Source organism: Helicoverpa zea, chromosome 30 (assembly GCF_022581195.2).
Source record: "Helicoverpa zea isolate HzStark_Cry1AcR chromosome 30, ilHelZeax1.1, whole genome shotgun sequence".
Lineage (NCBI taxonomy): Eukaryota > Metazoa > Arthropoda > Insecta > Lepidoptera > Noctuidae > Helicoverpa > Helicoverpa zea.
The window spans coordinates 568,987-581,638 of NC_061481.1; the positions used below are offsets into that span (position 1 = coordinate 568,987).

A 12,652-nucleotide genomic window follows, 5' to 3' on the forward strand; every position below is an offset into this window, starting at 1 on the left:
AACTAAAGTAACACAACCCACCTCATTCCACCCGTATCGATTCTTCGCCTGTACTATAGACTCGTACACAGCTCCAGGCTCCAGCCCGCGCAGCTCGTGCGTGACGCGGTGGGTGAGGGAGCCAGCGGGCGCCGGGGCTGGGATGACGACATCGTGCCAGCGACCTGGTTGCTGGAAGGATTCGTTTATCTGGAAAAGAGAAGAGGGTGTGTTAGAGAGGTCACTCAATGGCCTTCTAGCATCACATCATCTACATTCGTGTTGTTTGGTTTTAGCACTTGCGCTGATGGATAACAAGCCCTATACGGGGCGGCAGCGCAGATCGCAACGTCCGCAAATGAATGTTCCCGGTGACGGTGGAAGTTGTGTCATTCATTGGTGATGTGTTAGGGGTATATTGTTATTATTGTTAGGTATATAAATAAGGGAGGAGCTCGTGGCTACGTAACAGCCGCATGTAAACTTGTCATAGGATCAGATAAATTAATAAGAGACCATCTTGTCATGACCAGTTTCCGAGAGTCCTAACTATCGTTAGAACATCTTTGACAGGCTTGACTGGTAGTCAAAAGCTTGAAAACCAGTCTTACCAAGGGAGAATTGGGCTGCTGTCGCTTCATATGGTATACTCTCACCATATACTCACTGCAAACGGTAAGACTAAAAGCCGACCCCTCCGTAGTTAGAAAACCAGATCCATCAGTAAGCAAATAAAGAGATAGATATCTTACTGAAACCCGCCATAAACTACAAACACAAAACTCACTGCCAATTGTCGATACAGTAATCTCAGTTCATCTAGCGGCGGATAACTGTCTACTGCGAACGCCAGCACGTATCTTGTGTGAGAGCGAGCTAGAGGTGCTGATGTGAACCGCGCCTGCGCGGCGGCCTGACACTTTCCTTACCGTTACAGCCTTATTATCGTCCCACTGCTGGGCTGCGGCCTCCTCTCACACGGAGAAGGATTGAGCGTCAATCTCAATGCGGATTGCTGATTTCAGACTTAATAATTCAGGTTTCCTCAAGATGTGCCCAAGATATACTTAGAAAGTACATACAAACGTAGAAAAGTCGCATTGGTACTTGCCTGACTTGGAATTGAACCCTCGCACTCATACTTGAGAGGTTAGTGCTTTAGCCACTAGGCCACCACGACGAAATTAACATAAAAACTTACCGCCAATTGTCGGTACAGCAGCCTCAGTTCATCTAGCGGTGGATAGCTGTCTACTGCGAAAGCCAGCACGTATCTTGTGTGGGAGCGAGCTAGAGGTGCCGATGTGAACCGCGCCGGTCCGGGTCGGCCTGATACTTCGACGTGCTGACGGGCTCGGCCGAGGCTGTTGTCTGCTACGCAGCTGGAAGTTATAACATATACATAAATATAATAATGGCGTCCACGGCCGATTTCGGCCACGGCGGCTGTTCTCATATAAGGAGATCAGTCAGCTGCGCAGGACATATTATAGTGCACGCACATTTGCTTGGACACAGGTGCACTAACTATTCCTTCACTCTCATAGCGCGATGGGACGACAATCCGACACCACCGGAGAGAGATCACAAGCAGGACCAAGTGCAACGTGCGACACCGACGCATGGGTGTATCAATCACCAACTTCCAGACTACGGGCTGCTTTGTGAAAGTTTCTAAAACCCACATAGCGTTTTCGGCCCGACTCGGGAATCGAAACCAAGACCTCGTGCACAGCTGCCGCTCTTGCGACCACTAGATCAACTAGAATACATATCATAAGGAAGTCGAAGTACGTTTTTGTTTTACTTCGAAGTCGATTTTCAGTTGTTGTTTATAGCTATTTATTAAGACAAATAGATTATACAGGATGGACAAGCATTTTCCACTAGTGAGGAAAATTTAGTAGCCTCAAAACCTACATGTTTGAGCAACTTATGTGAAAATAAATATTTTATAAAGTAGGTACAGTATCAGTGGTAAAGGATATAAAGGAGGGCCAGGTGTCCGACAACAACGTCGATAATGAAGCGAAGTAAAGTATAAAGATCGGGAACGCTGATCCTACCACCATGTGGGATACATGATACATAGCAAGAAGAGGGAGTAAAACTAACCTGTAATTGCCAAAGTCCTCAGGCTGCACATTGGCTATGAGCAGCGTGTGGTTGTTGCCTCGCGCCGACATCGTCACGCGCTCCGATGCGCTGAGAGGGAAGGAGTTCTGGTACCAGGTCACCTAGAAGTAGAGGTGAATGTTTAAGAGTTGGGTTTAGACATGTATACCTAAGTAAATAACTATATTAGAATGACATGTCAGTAGAGAAGTAAGATGTTAGTATTCCGTTCGCAGAGGAGAATGGAAGAAAAGGACATATTGGACTGTGATACTGACCTGTTCCAAAAAACTTGGGAACGGGGCAAGAAGACGATGTCAGTAAAAAAGAGGTTGAAAGACAAGCCACGATATAACTTTTACATATTGAAACGTGCATATCGAGTATGATAATTATATTTCTTGACATATATTTTTTGTTATATTTCGCATATGGGTGTCATCGTCACAGCCGGTAAGTCTACTACTGCACTGCTGGGTCCAACAGTTGCCCATACTCACCGCGCTTGGGATAAGTGTTGGTGAGCGCTGTGTAGGATAGTTTCAGCTTCAGAGAGTTTGCAAGGTATATCATATCCTCTTTGGTGCCGTGTGGTGGTCATACCGCCACCAATCGGCCGCATAAGCCTCGTTCGATATTCAGTAATAGATGTGAACTCATCAATTGATTATCCATAGATCAACAACCACACTACCCGCAAATTACCTTAGTTTCTAATGTGTATATCTAGGGTGTTGTCTTACCTCAGCCGGTGGGTCAGCCAGTACTGTACAGAGCAGTTCAGCTCTGAATCCTTCACCGGTGTGCACCCACGAGCGCTCCACTGTAATCTCGGGCGGGTCTGTAATAATAGAATGCTTCGTGATTTTTTTTTCCATATTTTTGGTGTAAAGACACCTACGTTTCGCCAATCATCTGAATGGCATAAAGTAAATTCTTAGACGTTTAGTAACACCTACTGGAGCGTATTGGCAATCATATTATTTTCAACAAAAACATTTATTATCAGACTAAAAAAAATATAAAAATACTCGAATATATTGTTATTTGGTAATCTTTGGCAAGATTTCATGCTCTGCAGCAGTACTTACTAGAGGGAATACAATTTCAGCATTTTTGAATTCGGTAATTTGAACAATAGGAAAATTATGTACTATACAAAAGATAACATAGTAAAAAACAGTATTATCGATACTTACACAGCACTTGCAACTGAAACTCGGCAACTAGTGGTGCGCCGACTCCGTTATCGACAGTGCAGGCGTACCGGCCGCTGTGTCCCCTCTCTAGCCGCGACAGTTGCAGCTGCGGGCCCTCCCCGAGCCGCGTCTTCGAGTCGTTCTGCAACACCGGTATCACCTGCGCTTATATAACGATGGCCTCTAACTGTATCAACTAGGGATATTATAGAAATAAATAGAAAAGTCTTTTGGAGTCAGTAATATTAATAACATTTATGGGGTCCAAAACCTTGTAAATATGTCTATAATAATAGACCTATAGGTCCTTTTCAAGTGTGTAATAATACCACCCAGTTATCTACTTACCGCTTTTACTCCTTCTATCTATACTTAGCGACCTTATTTCTAGCAACTCAAGTCGCCACACCAACACTCAAATTACAGCAAGTTGCTTATTACGGTTCCTTAAACAACACCCGAGTATGGCGACCCACAACCAACTATTGAAACTTATAACCTTAGGTCCCTAAAACAGCATCGAAAATTTTCTAAAAGGGACGACCGCCTCACTAACCCAGCTGACAATATTAGCTACCAAATTAACAACATCGATACTATCGACGTTATTGACAGTACACTTGTATCGACAGTGCACTTGTATCGACAGTATACTTGTATCGACAGCACACTTGTATCGACAGCACACTTGTATCGACAGCACACTTGTATCGACAGTACACTTGTATCGACAGTACACTTGTATCGACAGTACACTTGTATCGACCATCTTTGTTGGTGACGCAGTTTTTAGCTGAGCGAAACAGATCGCCGAAACAAACCGTCTTATTCTGGAGCCATCGTCGCTGAAAAAACCTGCTGAACTAGCTTTAATTGACGCCCTATCCCTTCTATAGGCACAGACGTCGCAACAGCACTCACAAGCTTATGCCAACTGACTACAATGCTAGACCAATGGACCGCTCAGGACCTACTTACCCAATAGTGTCTCATAAGGATAATCCAGTATCCAGCTACCAAAATTAGCGACCTACTATGATCAAATGAGGTCGCCGAAAAGAACCGTCTCATTCTGGCGCCTTCACTCTTAAAAGACACTGAAAAAAGTGTCTTAAATAAACCAGCGCCCAATCCCTCCTATAGTCACAGACGTCGCTATAGCACTCACAAGCTTATGCCAAGTGACAGTGGGCACGGGGTTGCCGGCGGCCCTGCACTCGAGCACGGCCGCGCCGCCTCGCCGCGCCGCCGCGTGCCGCGACTCGGGCATAGCGCGTACTGACGGTGGCACTAACACTTCTACTGTGTGGACCTGGTCTCGGGCGACGCGGTCGGAGATCTGGCAGACGTAGTCTCCGGCGTCCTGGAAGAGAAGAGAGGGTTTTTGTTAATATAAGATTTATTAGATATAGTCTATTTATGTAGGTAAGTACTTTTGTAAAGCTAAACTATCTTCATATGACTTTAATTTATGTAAAAACTCCGTTAAAAATAGAATTCGACTAAAAATCTATGTAATAAACAATCTTAATCAGTTTAATCATTGTTAAAAAGTCATATCAAGATAGTTTACCTTTGATTAGGTTTGTTTGTTTGTGCCCTAGTAAGCCCTAGTAATAGCTTTGAATAACTGAACTGATGTGAAAAATTCTTTCACTGTTGGAACACTCTTTCCCAGACGAAATAGGGTGTATACCGGGAATGGGAAGTAATTTTATCGGTATGCGGGTGACACCGCCTGAAAACAGTCCGTTTTTAATAGTATAAGAAAATTAGTGTATGTATGCGCAGTTTTTAGCAAACTCTTACAAATGGGTACTTTATTTAATTAATCGTTGGTCTAGTGGTGACCAAGCACTGAAATTGCTTTGTGAGTAGTAAGTAATTTTCGTAAAAGCAGGTCGGAGGGGATTTCGGCCATATTGAACACCGAAAAACGTTTCGTTGGTTTCAAAAAATGACTGGGTATTCAATGAACACGGATACTCAATATAACCCGAATAACAAAGAAAAAAGCTATATACGTGACACAGCTTTTTGCAGAAGTGTATTTTTTTTTTTGGTGGTTTGACAATCAAAAATATAGAAATGTATACTAATCTATAAAGAGAAAATTCCTCTAGGTTTTGTTTGTTTGTTGTCTCTACCCAATTAACATAGGCTATATTTTTTCCCGGTACGCTACCACGGGACGTGGGTGAAACCGCTGGAAAACCGCTAGTATTACATAAAATCAGTGGATAAATATATAGAAAAAATATGCAATTTTTTCACATTTATTTAAATGAAAAAAAAAAACAAAACTTTAAAACTCCAGTTTTATTTTGGCTTTAACTTAACAAAAAAAAAAAAAATGCACAGTACATTAAAAAATACGCGTAAAAAAAAAAACAGAAAATCTGAATTTCAGAACAAACCGTTTTCCATGTCAAACCTTTTTCACGCACAAAATATGAAAATAAAAAAATAATAAAAAGCAACATGGCCGCCTGAATTGCGCGGGAAATCGTACCTCAGTGTTGCAACGCGTAAAAAATAACGAGGTTGTACACCACAAAGGTTTTTATGCGGCCATTATCATATTTCCCCCGCCCAATTACCGTTTAGGGCTCAATTTAGCATTTTTTGACGGTGAAAAAAATAATGTGAAACGATTTTTGGTATTATAAAACCTTATTTCGCGATAATAAATGTGGGTTTGAATTTTAAGTTCCGTTTGGGAACTATTTTGCAAGATTTGGGTAAAATTGTGAATGAATTGCTGCGAAAATTAGGCGTCTACTACTTTGGAGACTTATTTCGATACTGAAAATTGACTACAGCAACTAATTAATTATAAAGTTACAGACCTACAGATTCTTAGATCTTCATGTTTTTATGGTAATCTAATTTTATAAATCTAATATTATAAATGCGAAAGTAACTCTGTCTGTCTGTCTGTCTGTCTGTCTGTCTGTCTGTCTGTCTGTCTGTCTGTCTTTTCTTCACGCCTAAACTACTGAACCGATTTGTGTGAAATTTGGTACAGACATAGTTTGAAACTTGAGAAAGGACATAGGATAGTTTTTATTACAAAAAAAAAAAAAAAAAAAATTATTCCGGACATATAGCGCCATCTATTGGTCAAATCAAAAATCTGCTGGTAGTCACTATTCCACGCGAACGAAGTTGCGGGCAAAAGCTAGTTTTATATAATTTTTTACTGGTTTTTCGCACCAAAGTATTTATTTGACTCAAATTCCCTACTACCTTTCCGTACATATATAAAAAGTAGCCCATGCTTTATTCTGATAAACTAAATATACCCAAGTTATTACTCCCAAGTTTCATCAGAACCTATTCGGCAGTTTTTGCGTGAAAGAGAAACAATACAGACAATTTGCGTTTATACTATTACCAGTGTGATACTAAGATTTTGATTTCCTAAAATCTACCAAGACCATTTTAGCACATATAGTCTAGATAAATTGCTAAAACAATAAACCTTCTTTCTGCAGTCAAGTAAGGATTTAAAACGCTGGAATCTTGAAATCATCGTTAAATCTTCCGCCTTTGTCAGTCAATGAATTTTAATTAGTATTCAATCAAGGAATTGATTCGGTTATCTTTTAATTAAATCTTATGCCATTAGTTTTAACTGCTGGCGTTTTCACAAATAGATTCAAGTCCGAATTTTTAAGGTGGGTGAGTCCAAGACTCGAATTTTTACGGTGTTTTCGGGCTTGTAACGTGGGTCACAAAAAACGTCAGTCAGTCTTTTACACTAATATTACATTAAAATATAGCCTACTAGCTTCCGCCCGCGGCTTCACCCGCGTCGAGTTCGGTTATATCGCGTTTTCAAGGGAACTCTTCAAAAGTCCGGGATAAAAACTATCCTATGTTCTTTCTCAAGGTCAACTTTATCTCTGTACCAAATTTCATTAAAATGAGTTCAGTGGTTTAGACGTGAAAGCGTAACAGACAGACCGACAGACAGAGGATTTTACTCGGGGGTAATGTAGCTTCTCAACAGCGAAAGAATTATTCAATTCATTGTTTAGTAAGAGTCTCTCACGCTGCATCCACAGCGGGAGAGGTCATTCGATGATTTCTCATAAATAAAATACCTACAAACTAAGTAAATAAGGTATCTCACCTGAGGTCCTACATCAGTAATCTGCAGGTTATAGCCGTCGACCAAACGAAACCGTTCGTCTCTGGTCACCATGAGACTGGCAGCTGTGAGCACTGCCGGGCCTCTTCGCCATAGTAGGACTAGTGAGCCTGTTGAGAGAACAAGGATAATATTAGTTCATGTTTTTACCGTCAGTTGCACGAAGCTCCATTAAAGTTAAAGCTTCATTAAATCTATTGCTGTCACTTTTGATCTTGTTGACAAAGAAAGAGTCAGCAATACATTTAAAGAAGCTTGAACTTTAATGGAGCCTTGTGCAATTGACGGTTAGAGTGGTGGCCTAGTGGTTAAAAGACGTGGTGGCCTGGTGGGTGAGCAACCAACCTCTCAACTATAAGTGCGTGGGTTCGATACCACGTCAGGCAAGTACCAATGCAACTTTTTTAAGCTTGTATGAACTTACTAAGTATATCTTGGACACCAATGACTGTATTTCGGATGTCACGTTACACTGTAGGTCCCGGCTGTCATTGAACATCCTTGGCAGTCGTTACAGGCAGAAGCAAGAAAGTATGAAAACTAGACTTAGGAAGGGGTATCGGGTTGCCCGGGTAAATGGGTTGAGGGGATCAGATAGGCAGTCGCTCCATGTGGCAGACTGGTACTCAGCTGCATCCGGTTAGACTGGAAGCCAACCCCAACATAGTTTGAAAAAGGCTCGGGAGATGATGAAGTAATGACAACTTACCTAAATTCTGGACTTGGCATGGTAGAAGCAGTGTGTCTCCAACTACAGTCCTGAATGAGTGCCCTCTTGATAAAAACCTCGGGCCGTCATCTGAAAACAAAAGACAAACATTTAAATATAAAATATGTTGCTATAGACTTTACCTTTATCTGATTTCCCTCGTCCCGTGGGAACTACTTCCCGCATCCGGATAAATTACACTCTATGTTACTCTACAACACTGTGGTTTCCCAACAGTAATATAATTTTTCAAATTGGACCTCGTGTCTCTTGACATGAGCGCGTTCAAACAAACAAACTGTTCAGCTTTATAATATTTACCTATAAACTAGCTTCCGCCAGCGGCTTCACCCGCATGGTGTGTTGCTAAAAAGTAGCCTATGTGTTAATCCAGGGTATCACCTATCTACATACCAAATTTCAATCAAATCGGTCCAGTTGTTTTTGCGTGATTGAATAACAAACATACATCCATACATTCTCACAAACTTTCACATTTATAATATAAGTAGGATTATATCTAGGTTTATTTTTATATTTATATAATCTCCTACACATATGTTTAAATGCCATTCAAATCATTTAATACCATCCACATTTTATGCTTAAAATCCTAGCAGCCTTGTCGAACGCTTTTCATCATAAACTCGTCTAATTTTCAAAGCTATTCAAAATCTCACATAGAGAGAGGTAAAAGATGTGCGGTCGAATTAACGTCCTTCTTTTTGAGAAATCGGGTAATTAAATTCGAAAAATGAGAGACAAATAAAATGAAATTTTATAGTTATATACTTCTTAACACGATTTAAATTTCTTCTCGAGGTTTTTAGTTCTAAGATAAAAACAGGCATTGTCTGTGTTGGATCGCGATATAATAAAAAAACTAGTGAATCGATTTTCAGGAGGTTTTTATCAAAACACTAGCTGATCTCGCGAACTTCGTATCTTTTAAACCATCCCTGGACCTCTGCAAACATTTTAAAACGAAAAATGAGCTAAATCGGTCCAGCCATGTTCGAGTTTTAGTCAGACTAACGAACAGCAATTGATTTTTGTATAAGATAAGTGGCTAGATTTATTTATGAGAAAGGATAAGAATAATACGCAAATGGATAGGTATAGTCAGCTACACAATACACATATATTTTACGTATATTTAAACTTCTCGTCTCATCAAAGAAAGCCATTAAGAACTCAAGACAAGTACCATACATCTTCTATCTGTCAAAATCATACATTGCATATCTTTCGAAAACTTCTGAAAAGTTCTATTTTAAAACCCGCAAAACTTTGGCACTCTATTATTTTTCATTTGAACAAATTCGAATAGGTTTTCAAAATGGCAGCTGAAATATTGGACGATAAAAGTTTTAGCGGATTTTTTTAAAGGTAGGATGAAAAAAAGAAAATTCAGTTTGTCTGTGTTTTAGCTGTTTCTCGTTGGTCTAGTTGTCGCGTAGTGCGACTGATAGACACGAGGTCTTAGGTTCGATTCCCGTATCGGGCCGAAATCGCTTTAGAAACTTTCAAAAAGCAGCCTGGGGTCGATCGCCATCGAAATTGTCGAACTTTTTGGAAAACCATAGATATCAAGATTGCTGTTTAATTCTTATTAAATACATAGAAGGAAGAGAAGCGTTTAGGAAAAAGGATAGATTATGAAATCCAGGAAAAACTACCCAAAACATTTTCATTTAACCACATAAATCTAGACCCCATAAAATCCCGGAAAAAGGGGGGTCAAAATTATCTGACCCCCTTAATTGACCCCTCCAAAACAAACGGCTGTTGACAATCAGGACATGGTAACTCAATTAAATTATCAGTAGCATTTTCAGTAGCGGAAGTGACGTCCGCCATATTTATTATGTCCGGCCGGAAAAGGGGTCTGTTTTATTTTAGTGGTTTTTCTACTTAGAGCAGTTACCAACTGGAGACGACATGAGCACTCGATGTGAAAATATCTACCAATTTACGCGAGGCAACGTATCGTGGTGGCTTAGGGGGCAAAGAGCCAACCTCTCAAATATGGGGTGGTGTGGGTTCGATTCCAGGTCAGGCAAGTACCAATGCAACTTTTCTAAGTTTCTATGTACTTTCTAATTATATCTTGGACACCAATAACTGTGTTTCGGATGGCACGTTAAACTGTAGGTTCCGGCTGTGATTGAACATCCTTGGCAATCGTTACGGGTAGTCAGAAGCCAGTTAGTCTGACACCAGTCTGACCAAGTGGTATCGGGTTGCCCGGGAAACTGGGCTAAGGTGGTCAGATAGGCAGACGCTCCCTGTAAAACACTGGTACTCAGCTGCATCCGGTTAGACTGGAAGCCGGCCCCAACATAGTTGGGAAAAGGCTCGGGAGATGATGATGCGAGGCTATTACCTCGGACAAAGGATCAGCGTGGTGATCCAATGAGGTAATGCTGCCAGCCTCCTAGGTAACATTCGATACTCCTAACTTTATCTCTGCTTTACACATGTTGTGAATTATGAAAACGACTCCTGTGGCCAAACCACTGAATGGATTAGGTTATTTTTTTTTACAATTCGCCATAAAATATCATAAAGTATATGCCATAGGATTTAATGTGATTAGGTACGACACACCCGATATAATGGATAAAGTGAGGAATGATTACATTAGAGGAAGTCTGAAAGTAGCGCCAGTTACAGAAAAGATGAGAAGTAGAAGATTGTCGTGGTATGGACATGTAATGAGGAGGGATGATACGCATGCAACAAAGTGTGTGCTAAGTATGAATGTAGATGGATGGAGAGGAAGAGGAAGACCTAAGAAAAGATGGATGGATTGCCTGAAAGATGATATGAATAGGAAGGGAGTGAGTGTCAGTATGACGAGTGACAGGGGAAAATGGAAGAAAATGACATATTGCGCCGACCCCAAGTAATATTTGGGAACAGGGCAGGAGAAAGGAGAGGTACGACACACCCGATATAGGTCATAACTACGCGTTTCTATACGACCGGCTCCCTCGTTAACTTTGGCAGAAAACACAGCAATGGCTTGTCCAGAAAGTTACCTGATCTAAGTTTCTCGCCCCATGAAATAGGAATGAGACATAATATTTGTGCAATAAGAATTCTATGAGTTTTGGGTTAAAATGTCAGTTATGCATGATGGAATTTTTTGCTAAATGTCTGATACCTCCGTAGGGTCGGTGAAATTTCACTATTATATTTTTGCTTGTTATTTTTAGGTTCCATGTAAGGTCAGGCAAATAACTATTTCCATAACCAAAACAAACAGCTTTATAAGGTATTGTAAAAAATTTAGTCCTTTCCCTTCTTGGCAGTCGGGTGAAAAGGCAAAACTCGATTCGAATACATATTATAAACCTGAAATGTTTGATTTAATGAGCTAATCTTAAGAACTACAGGTCTGATTAAAAAAAACGTTTCACTGTTACATAGCCCATTTACCGAGGAAGGAGAATCTGTAATTAAATAATAATCCCATGGTATGCGTATGGTATAAACGTAGTGTAGGACGTCCTCAGGCACGGTGGAGTGATGACTTGCGCAAGACGGTTGGCAGGAGCTGGATGCGAGCAGCCGAAAATCGATCTCAGCGGCGTGCACTTGGAGAGGCCTATGTCCAGCAGTGGACTGCTATAGGCTGATGATGATGATGATGATGATCCCATGGTATGCTGGTGAAACTGCTGGCGAAAGCTAGTTTTATTTGCATAATCCATTGTTTTCTGGTTTCTTTCGATCTTCATTATCAAGTAACCCGAAGAATTATTTATAGTTATTTTTTTTTTGCCAATTTTCCTGAAACATAGACTTGCCTACTCTTAAGGACTAATTGTAACACTTCTTGAACAAAGTTCTGGAAAATCAACCGCAAATTATTCGGATTTGATTTCCTTTACAATATGAACTTACTTCTATTATTCTGCGCGTGCGCCGCTATGAAGATGGCGGCGAGCACCAGCCACGACACCTCCATTGTGTCAACCGAGACCGCCGCTAGAACTGGAATACCTCATCTGTAACAATGGATAACATACTTTGAGAAAATCATCAGCTTAAAGAACCACATGTCCACTGATGAACGTTTGTAAACACACAAGGCGATTCTGGCCCAACTCATGAGTCAAAACCAGGACCTCGTGCACGGCAGTCACACTATCGATCACTGCGACCCAGTAAGATAAGTAAGTTGCGGTAAGATGTAGTTAAAACTACGACTATCGTGATATTTCTGAAAATCTATCATACCCTTTCATGTGTTTCAAGATCAGTAGTTAGATTTTAGACCGGAAGATTTAAGGTCCAGCTTTTTAGTGAAGTGTATTTCAGTAGATCATTTTATTTTAACACAAACTCTTATCAATTATCTTATATCACTAATTATAAAACAATAGAAAATCAAATTGTGTCTCACGTTTATCTTTGCATTGTGTCATAAGTGGTGCATTGTTTTTTTCTACTCTCTTTTCTATCCTAAAGTTTTTATAATTAATT

General features: G+C 40.5%; 1 protein-coding gene across 1 annotated transcript in view; it reads right to left on the minus strand.

The window, feature by feature from the left end:
* The window catches only part of LOC124644614 (igLON family member 5-like), a 114,364-nt gene that overhangs the window by 4,174 nt on the left and 97,538 nt on the right, over positions 1-12,652 (minus strand). The window contains exons 4-12 of the mRNA XM_047184102.1: positions 12,071-12,174; positions 8,159-8,248; positions 7,432-7,559; positions 4,462-4,656; positions 3,294-3,453; positions 2,838-2,935; positions 2,095-2,216; positions 1,181-1,361; positions 22-189 (exon numbers count right to left, since the gene is read on the minus strand). Of these exons, the coding sequence (XP_047040058.1) occupies positions 22-189; positions 1,181-1,361; positions 2,095-2,216; positions 2,838-2,935; positions 3,294-3,453; positions 4,462-4,656; positions 7,432-7,559; positions 8,159-8,248; positions 12,071-12,134 (1,206 nt within the window). The 5' untranslated portion in view covers positions 12,135-12,174. The remainder of the gene's footprint in view (positions 1-21; positions 190-1,180; positions 1,362-2,094; positions 2,217-2,837; positions 2,936-3,293; positions 3,454-4,461; positions 4,657-7,431; positions 7,560-8,158; positions 8,249-12,070; positions 12,175-12,652) is intronic.